The sequence below is a fragment of the Dipteris shenzhenensis genome, chromosome 21 (genome assembly GCF_047967505.1).
Source record: "Dipteris shenzhenensis isolate YYH24624 ecotype China chromosome 21, Dip_SZ_1.0, whole genome shotgun sequence".
Classification (NCBI taxonomy): domain Eukaryota; kingdom Viridiplantae; phylum Streptophyta; class Polypodiopsida; order Gleicheniales; family Dipteridaceae; genus Dipteris; species Dipteris shenzhenensis.
The window spans coordinates 45,260,200-45,270,787 of NC_141616.1; the positions used below are offsets into that span (position 1 = coordinate 45,260,200).

Sequence of the window (10,588 nt, forward strand, 5' to 3'; positions counted from 1 at the left end):
GCAAGCATTGATATATACGAAATTCAATATGATATTCAAAATGATAAAGTTTATACTTGAACACTTTTTCAATGCTTAATGTTTACAATTACTTCACATGGCATTCTTTTTTAAATACCTTATGTATTAGATGTGTGAATTGAGATATTCGAAATTCAAAATCATACTCCTAATTTTAAATGTTTATGTTAGATTTGAACAAACTATAAACTGAGATAAACAAAGTGTGAAGAACATCATGAAAGTACGAAAATGCTCATACATCATAAAAGTAAGAACAATATCATGAAAGTACCAAAATGAATGTGTACATCATCATCATTATCGTGCAGAAGTGCATCCCTAAACAAGAAATGTGTGAAGCCTAAACAATCATCCTGAATCAGAATCTGATAACTCCACATATGATCCTCTAGTCATCCTCTGACGTGGCTCCTGTATGACCCGCTGCCTAACCGTCCGCTGTGTGCCCTCAGGCAAAGCGGGATCAGATGGGCTAGCCTCATCTCCTGCATGAGATGGGCCAGCCTCATCCTGATGAAGAGCAGGGCATGCTGCATGAGCCACCACTGCCATCTCTGCCTTCCTCGCCTCCTCTATGTACACGCGTCTTAGCTCCCATAGTCGTGCATCTGCGAATACTCGTGCCTCAAATCCAATGCGAGTAATCGTCTCTACATGTAGAAAATGCTAGTCTCGGCCCCGCCCAAGCTGCTGCTCCACCCACTACTGCAATGATGTCTGCAGCTCTGCCTCTCACTCAATACGTCGTGCCTCCTCTGCTCGTGCCTCGTCACCTGGCATGAAATCGCCATATGAGAAGCGTCGTGGAACACACGCTGCAACCACAGATGTATCAGCACCCTCCTGCATCAGCAACGCTCTCTGTGCCTCCTCCCTGTAGTGCTCTGTCAAGACCATGCGGGCGAATGGATCAATGGCCTGACGATGACCAGGATACAAATCATCCATGCCTAGTTCTCTGTATGTGGCCACATCAATGTCAGCAAAGCATACAGGGCACACTGATCATGCCACCATGTGGCGGGTCATGCAATGGAGATGTGCGATGTGGCCGCACCCTAGTCCAAACCACCCTACCGTGTCAAACTCCTCGTGGCAAAGGACGCAAGTGGCAGTAGGAAGCCTGGCTATGACTGCTGCATCTATGGGTGTCCTAGTCGGCACATCTACAGGAGGAGCGGGGTATAGGGCCTCGCTGGGGTCGATCCTATGGCGAGATGGATCACGACTAATATGCCTCAACTGCAAAATATAGTGCTCCGCACGATGGTATGCTATGCGTGTCCGAATCCTCTGCTCCTCCAAATCTGCCTCCAACAGTCATACACGAGACTCCATATCCTGTCGCAATAGATGTGCCTGCAATGCAAACATGTCGTGTACATGGTGAGAATTAACCAAAAAACTTCAGTTCAAAACACGCTACAAAAAAATAAACTAAAATAATCAGAATAACTAACCTCATCCCTAGACTCGGCCAACAATGCCTCCAACTCTGCAATCCGTGCGTCTCGAGTCTCCAACTCGTGCTGAGGCAGTGTAGATGTGGGAGGTGATGTAGATGTGGGAGGCTCCATTGATGATCGAGGTGGGGGAGGTGGAATCGAAAGTGATCTCGATAGGGCAGAGACCATGTGCTGCAAGGATGATGCCACTCAATGAACATCCCCCCTAATCCGTCCAACAGCTCGCAATGCCGATGCAGGGATGGTGTGCAACTCTGGTGCCTCGCGTCGACGCCGAACACCTGCAGTCTGATGCTCCTGATGCCCCATCCTACCATGTCCTGCTCCTGATCCTGGACGGGTACTAAGGTAGTCTACCCGATGACCAAGCACAAACTCAGCATATAGCTGCATGGCAAATGACCTGGCTGACAGTTGTGAGACAATCGACCACCATTCGCAGCGAGATATCTCGGATAAATGTGTGCTGCTATGATGGGGTGCCTACAACGTAAAATATGCAAGGGCAGCCCTGATCGTGGTCGCATCGCCTCAGTGTGACCATCCCAAAACATATCCTCTAAGGCCTGCCTGTGATGTGACTCATGCTCAAACAACGAATGGCTCTCCAATCCAAGCCATCGCCAGTGATCTCTGCCTCAGCCTGTGCCTGAAAGCTATCCACAACATTCTCAACTGTGTCCAATCGACCCAGAGTCTCAATAACTGTCACAACCAAGTGAGGGGGTGCCCTAGCATCCTATAGTGCCCTTATCTCAGCTCTTAGAATCTCTATCTGCATACGAATAGTGGTGCCAGAACCTGTTGGCTGGCTAGCGCATGCACAAAAAAAACACATGGAAATTAATATTCTATTTGGGTAATAAAAATAATATTCTATTCAATATGAATTATAATCTATTTACGTAATGAAAACTATTTGTACGTACTCCTTGATGAGGTAGGATGTCGTTGGGATCATCCTATGCACCTATCGGTAGATGGGCCAAATGTGTGGCTCAATATTATGTTTATCAAACTCAATATTATTAAAAATTCTTAATTTTGATTAAAATTTTTTCAAACTCTAGTTGTTGCATTTTTAAACTTAGATGTCTCAAATATTTTTTCCTTATATGTTTCCCTTTTTTTACTTTTTATCCAATTGATGGAATTAACTATATGGCTCAATTATTGATGGGACTTTTTAATCTAAGCACACACCCACTTTTTTTGTGTGTGGAATCTCTCTCTCTCTCTCTCTCTCTCTCTCTCACACACACACACACACAACACACACACACACACACACACACACACATACACACATGGTTGGGGCAAGTATTATTATACTTGATTAACTTATTTTCCAAAATAAGGAGAATTGTATTTTTTTAAATGCCTTTCTCGCTCTTTGGAAACTTTTCTACATGTGGTGTAAGGACCACATTGTCTACTTATGGCCCCTATACTAAGGACAGATAGTGGAGAGGTTTGGTTGATAAAACCTTCTTTGAATGCTTTACTGCCTTGGGTTTGCAATAGATATGGAGGAGATAGAAGGATATCTAATACATTACTTTGAACGATACACAAGCAAGGCGCATCTAGTATTTCTCGGACTACACATTAAAAAAGAGAGCGGGTTGACACTACAGCCTTTTAAAGCGAGAACTTTGAGAAAATAATTAGGCCTTTTCAATATTATCTATTTTGGTTGGGCAATCCACCTCAACTAGTGGCCATTCCTATAGTTTAGAAGATCCAATTAGCCATACGCTTATGCATCTAACCACTCTAGTGTTGGGGTCTTTGCCCATGTGGTGTGGTGTTTTAGGGATAATGCCCATGTGGTGTTTTATACAGCCTACTTACTCTACCTAAATTATGAAACAACTCTTCACCAACTATATAATCTATAATATTCCACATAAAGATTGATAAACGCACACCGCTACCTTAAACTCTTATTTTCTTTTTTTTTTTAAGATGATTTTGAAGACTAAAATTTAAACGTTTTTTTATTTAAACAAAAATAGCACCAATTTCAAAAATAACATAAAACCTACTTTAATCTCTCTTTTTTTAAATAGATGAATTTAGAAAATAAAATATATACATTTTCACATTTTAAATAAAAAATTACGTAATTAAAAAAAATATTTGAAAAAACTTTAAAATGCATTTGAAATTTTGAAATATTTTATAATTAGATTACATATTCCTATAAACTAAAATAATATAAAAGCTACTTTAAACTCTTATTTTCTTTTTCTTAATACATGATTTCTAAAAACAAAATTTAAACGTTATATTTAATTCAAAACTTCAGTAATTTATAAACTTCAGTTATAAATTTTTTTAATAGATGATTTTAAAAAACAAATTATATACTTTTTGACATTTAAATAAAAACTTCACTAACTTAAATAACTTACATAACATAAAAGCTACCCTAAACTCTTATTTTCTTTTTTTTTTATAGATCATTTTTTAAAATAAAATTTAAACGTTTTTTTATTTAAATAAAAATAACACTAATTTAAAAAATATCTTTAATCTCTTTTTTTTAAAGGATGATTTCAAAAAACAAAATATATATATTTTCACATTTTAAATAATTCCAAAAATAATTTTAAAAAACTTTAAAATGCATTTCAAATTTAGAAATATTTTATAATTATTCCTATAAACGAAAATTTAAACGTTTTTTTATTTAAATAAAAATAGCACTAATTTAAAAAATAACTTTAATCTCTTTTTTTTTAAAGATGATTTTAAAAACAAATATTTACATTTTCACATTTTAAATAAAAAGTTACGTAATTCTAAAAATAATTTTAAAAAACTTTAAAATGCATTTTAAATTCAGAAATATTTTATAATTATTCTTATAAACTAAAATTTAAACTTTTTTTATTTAAATAAAAATAGCTCTAATTTAAAAAATAACTTTAATCTCTTTTTTTTCAAAGATGATTTTAAAAAACAAAATTTTTACATTTTCACATTTTAAATAAAAAATGTCGTAATTAAAAAAAAAACTTTAAAATGCATTTCAAATTTAGAAATATTTTATAATTATTCCTATGAACTAAAATTTAAACGTTTTTTTATTTAAATAAAAATAGCTCTAATTTAAAAAATAACTTTAATCTCTTTTTTTTCAAAGATGATTTTAAAAAATAAAATTTTTACATTTTCACATTTTAAATAAAAAATGTCGTAATTCAAAAATTTTAAAAAAACTTTAAAATGCATTTGAAATTTAGAAATATTTTATAATTATTCCTATAAACTAAAATTTAAATAAATTTTAGCCAAAAAAAAAAGCTACATAAAAAAAACCTTACCTGGACTCTCCCGCTCCGTCCATCTCCGTCGTTGTCCGTCGGTCGCTCTCCATCGCTGCCGCAATTCCGTCGATGTCCCGCAAATCCGAAATCGGTCGATGAGAAGGAGCTCGATCGAGGTATGAAGAATGAGGGGGGTTGCTCTCCTTTTATAAGAAAATTTAGGGTTTCCCTACCTCGATCGAGGTATTTCACATGCAACATACATATCGCTCCATCATACCTCGATCGAGGTATAGACATGCCACGATACCTCGATCGAGGTATTTTGACATGCCCATACATATCGGTACATGTACCTCGATCGAGGTATTGACATGCCATGATACCTCGATCGAGGTATGTCAGCAGCAGCCGGATGCCACATGTCTCGATTGACGTATTCGACATGCCGCCAAGCCATCGATCCAGCATACCTCGATCGAGGTATGCTGGATCGAGGTATGTCAGCTGCCCTGTCGGATGGCACATACCTCGATCGAGGTATAGCTGGACATGCCACACTACCTCGATCGAGGTATAGCTGGATTGCTATGATACCTCGAACGAGGTACATATGTGGCATGTATAGGTGGCATGCCAGCAGACCTCGATCGAGGTATAGGCTTGGTTCGGTGAAAAAAGCCCAGCACCTCGATCGAGGTATCGGCTTGGCTCGGTTGTCCTCGTGTGTGATTTTCATTGGAGATAATACCTCGATCGAGGTATTGCAGACCGAAGCAAAACCTTTGTATTTTCACTCGAGCGGGTGTCACACTCACCCGAAAGTGGTCCGGAAGTGGACACCCTTAGCTTGCTACCACCCTATCCTACTTCTTATGGCTGGCCGCCCACTGAGGTTTGCCCATCGGCCCATGGTTGGAGCTTATGCAGGTGGAGGGGCAGTGTCACTATTGCTCTGCTGGTTTTTTGGAGACAATCCCGCACTGCCTCTGGAGCTGTCATAGCGCAGCGGCGATTTGGATGGGAGTCCTTGACTCTTCATAGGGGCTACACTTGGGGGATGGTGGCCTGGTTGATTGAGGGAGGACATGCATTCCAGATTGATGAGATCTCCCCATCTTACCAGATACAAGGTCAGAGCATTCAAAGGATAGAGCTCCATGAAGCAGTCCCTCCTGATTGCTTGGCTCCTCCTCCTCTTCCGAAGGATAGCGTTTGGGAGGTAGTAGTCAGTGTCACTGCGTGGAACATTTGGGTTGCTTGTTGCAGTTTGGTGATGGGTGAGCACCCGGTTCCACCCTCAGCTACCTTGGTCTCCATCTCGTAGGATATCATCTACACCCTCCACTCCACCTAGAAGCGTGGGACCCCAGGCTCTAGGGCGATTGTCTGAGGTGTGCTCGATTCTACAAGGCTTGGTCTGCAAGAGTTTTTTACATTTTCACTCCACAAGGGATTCGCTAGTTGTATAGTCCCCCCAGATGTTAGCCCCAGTACCAAAGATCCCCTAGGCAGTGAGCTGGGTTTCTCTGGAATAAGCCGGTTTTTCTTTCAGCCTTTTCTCGATTTTTTTCCATACTCAGCACCTTCGGGGCTGCTTTCTTGTATGAAGTCTTTCAAGCATTAATAGAAGGTTCCTTTCTTTGAAAAAAAAAAGAGATTGAAAGAATTATCGCAATACCAGCAAGCCGCAACTTGGACGAAAAATTCACAAGGTGAAATTTGCATGTCCGCTAATATGGCAGAAGCATATACCTAGATAAATCCGGGAACATTCCCAAACTCATCCTCTAAAAACACAACATAGTGCAGTTTCAATCTCACAATAGTCACTCATAAGATTGAAAACCATAAACTCCATCACACATAGCAGGGACTAGCTACTATGACATCCCCACTGACGTCATCAATGCCCAACAGTGGGTGTAGATCATAGTATCTCCGATTGGATGGCCACTTGTGTGAACTGATTGGCATGATGGTCAAAGGTCTCATTAGGTCCTTGGGCCATCTAATTAGAACTGGGAATTAAGATGGTCCACTTGTGGTGAGAGTTGTCTGAAAATCTCATGTTAGACCTTAGTTAAAAAATGCGAGGTAAAAAGTGAATATGTGTGAGTGCTCCTTCTTCCTCTTATTTCAAATTGGCTTTACCTATCCTTACCTATTCCAAGTGAGTACCCACTTTTCTACCTTGCATTTCTCACAAGTGGCAAGAGGGCTTGCTGCAATTGAATTACTTTGTAAAAACACAAGTGTTTCCTACACAACAAAAGGTAACTTGACAAGGATCGAGGAGAAGATGATTTCTCTCAACAGAGAGGGACCCTTCCGTTAATCTAAGGAGCTACTTTGTATTGTCATGTAAATTTGAATTCTCTCTTATATCTAGATATGTGTTAATATGAGATTCAATGTGTACACTTGTGTGAATTACAATAGCAAAATTTCACCAAGTTGCCCCTAAAAGTGGGCCTATGAACAAGGTCTTCACCGCGTAAAAGGGGCCCTGCATTCCCTCATCCGAGTCTCAGTTCAATAGCCATACAGTCTCAGTAAGAGCAGCCTTCAGGCCAAGGGATGATATAGATAAGCAAGCCAGCTTGGGCGCACATCCAAAGATCTTGGAGGGTAACATGATGCTCCACATGAGCCAAGGTTTCAGTTGTGTATTCAGCCCATGTGATGCTTAAAGATGCTATTGAATGTTACCAACACTTAAAAGAAGTCCAATCATTGATCAGATCAACAATGTTAAAGAACTTCCAAGGTAGGTTAGAAATGACAAGTGACCTTAAATAACACTATAATATTAAATACATTTCAATGAATCTCCACATGATGCCAAATCTATCAAACGTTTAAACCATCATTGGCAATCGCAATATTAAAAAACCAAGATAGTAATATTTAGTGATGGTTTTGGATGTTCTACAAGATTGAGATGATGATAGAATCCAGAATTAAGTTGCTCCATAAGAGGTCTAAGCTTAACAAACTTCTTTTTTTGGACCATCAATAAATATTCTTCATAGTGGTCCCACAATTATCTTACCGATATCTCGAAGAAGACATTTTACCAAGGTTAGAGCTCGTAGTGAGGAGAGGGGTGGAATGAGATTCCGACTCTGACTCCATAAAAGCCAGCACAATTTCTTCAATGCATGCTCTAGTGAAAGAAGAAGGGCTCCTGAGCACAAACAAAAGGCCTTGGTGTAGACTTGAAAGTGGAATCTCATCCACAGCTAGATGTCCTTGCAACATGTGCACCACCTTGGCCATTGATGGCCGCAGTGTTGGATCTTCCAGTACACACAAGAAAGCTGTGTTGACCATTCTTTTCAAGTGGACTATGTCCTCCTCAGTTGTCAAGTTCGTATCGGTTAGCTTTCTGACATCTCCTTGTGCTTGCCAAAACGCCCATTCTGGGAAGTAAACCTGCTCTCTTAACTCTACTTTGTAATCTAGATTCTTGCGCCCGCTTATGATTTCCATTAATAACATTCCATAGCTAAAAACATCACACTTCTCATCAATCACGCCCTCTGTTAGCCATTCTGGAGCAAGATACCCAGGAGTGCCCCGCATAGTTGTCATAATGTGGGTCTCATTTCTTTCTACCAACCGGGAAAGCCCAAAATCTGCTACCTTGGCATCAAAATTCTTATCAAGTAGGATATTCTGGGGTTTGACATCTAAATGTATGATCTTCTCTTTGCATTGGGCATGCAAGTAGGCAAGTCCTTGAGCTGTTCCCAAGGCTATCTTGGACCTCAATTCCCAAGTTAATTGCAACCGTTTGTGAGTCTCACTAAACAACCACTGGTCCAAAGATCCATTATCCATGTACTCGTAGACAAGCAGTCTGTGTTCTTTCTGAGCGCAGAAACCAAGCAAACGAAGCAAATTGTTGTGATTTATTCCTCCCATGATTGCCACCTCTGTCCTGAACTCTTTATCTCCCTGCCTGATGCTTTCAAGCTGCTTCACGGCCACTTCAGTGCCATTTGGAAGTGTCCCCGCATAAACTACCCCAAAACCTCCTTTGCCCAGCTGCCTTTCAAAGTCATTCGTTACCGACCGCAACTCGTTGTATGTAAACCTGGTAGGTAACCCTGGAATGGCATCCAAGAAGCTGTCGTCCTCCTCAGTCTCTTTGGCAGAAAGCTTCCTATACATGACAAGAATGAGGGAAAACAGGAGGATTAGGAAGACCACTATCCCTGAGACTGCTCCTGCCACGATGATACGGGTGGAGTTTGAAGCTTTCCCTTCGTGCAGTGGGCTGCTTTCCACTTTCAAGAAAGCGATGTAGTTACTTTCGTTGACAGCGCCTTGGAGACTTAGAATTTGGTCCACATGGTAACAAGCTTGGATATCGACATGCCAGAAAGCTGCTACGCAGGAGCAATTTTGAGAGCACTCGTTAGCACAAGCTTGCTGTGTAGATATATTGTTCAATGGCGGTGTATACTTATTGGAGAAATAATCTATCCCACCGAGCTGTAACATCGTCTGTTGCATTTTGGAGGAATTCGGAGCACTACTATTTCGACAACTCAACCCGTTCGCAAGCGAACATCCGAGGGGCAAAGCAGACGAATTGATGGGGATAAACAGAGACTCGTTGTTCGCAGGACAGGCGCACTGAGAATTTGACGAACAGACTCCGTACGGGCCACAATAACTTGGAAGACGGCATGAATCAGAATCAAATAGATCGAGCAGAGTAGACCAGATGGTATCCGATTCTAGCGAATATACACGTAAATTACCGTCGAAATCAAGCCGCAAGAAGGAGGTATTGATGAGATTGGTGTTGCTTCCTTGGAAGTCTTTAAACGGAAGAACACCCGTGGAAGCTGAGAGTTTGCAAAAGGGCGCCCAAAAGGTCGACGCATTATCTGCCGTGATATTCCAGTTGAGCAAAGAAAGGTCGTCCGTAGAACCGGGCATGCTATAGCTACTCATCTCGAGAGCCCCATCGATGTTCATGTAGGCAGAAATGGGCAGCGTGCAGGTGTGCATGACCGAGAAAGTGTCGTTGAAACCATAGACACCCCACACCCAGTAAGGCTGAGACTGATTAGGGACGACGTTGTCGTAAAGCGCAAGCCCACCAGGCTGCGCGACGAGGCTGTAGGAGCCTGGAGAGGGATCGGAAGACGAAGACCAGCTGACGAGTTTTTTGCCATGCTGGAGGAACTGCCCCATGGTGAGAGTATCGGAGGGGTGGTCGGCGCTCTGCCAGACGATGGTGCGATTGGAGGTGTAGAGGACGAGGCTGACAGGGTTCTGGGAGAGCTCCATGGAGGCGACACCTTGGTTGGAAGTGTTGGAGGACCAGACGGGGGAGGAGGAGTGGTCTGCGAGGAGGACAAGGTTGCCATCGCTACGAAGGGTGAGGGAGAGGGAGGAGGAGGCGATGGGGAGGGAGGGGTTGGCGGTCCAGACGATGGCGCCGCCTGTGGGGGTGTTGACGACGTTAGTGAGGCGGGTGTAGATGGCGAGCGTGAAGGACCAGGAGGTGGTGGAAGAAGAGTAGAAGCAGAGGTAGGTGATGAGCTGCGAGGCAAGGGCGTCCTCCATGAAGATGAAGGCGAGCGAGCCTGGGTATTGATCAAGCTGCGAAGCTTCTTGCTGCTGCTGCGCGAAGTTGGATGCATTGAGCGCAAATGAATCGTTCAATCGCCACACCTGCGCCCTCGCGCTGCTTATTACCACCATCATCGCCAAGATTATCTCCATTGCACTGCACAGCACTGCCGCTCGTCGCCTCGTCCATTGATTCCCCCTTTCATCCAGGTTGTCTTCCGTTACCAT

The 10,588-nt window shown here is 41.9% G+C and overlaps 1 protein-coding gene across 1 annotated transcript; it reads right to left on the bottom strand.

Annotated features, from left to right (window-relative positions):
* Positions 1-7,690: 7,690 nt before the first annotated feature.
* LOC147888927 (G-type lectin S-receptor-like serine/threonine-protein kinase SD2-5) lies at positions 7,691-10,588 on the bottom strand. Its single transcript, XM_087392392.1, has one exon. The coding sequence runs from the start codon at positions 10,586-10,588 to the stop codon at positions 7,817-7,819; it is 2,772 nt and encodes a 923-aa protein (XP_087248518.1). The 3' UTR covers positions 7,691-7,816.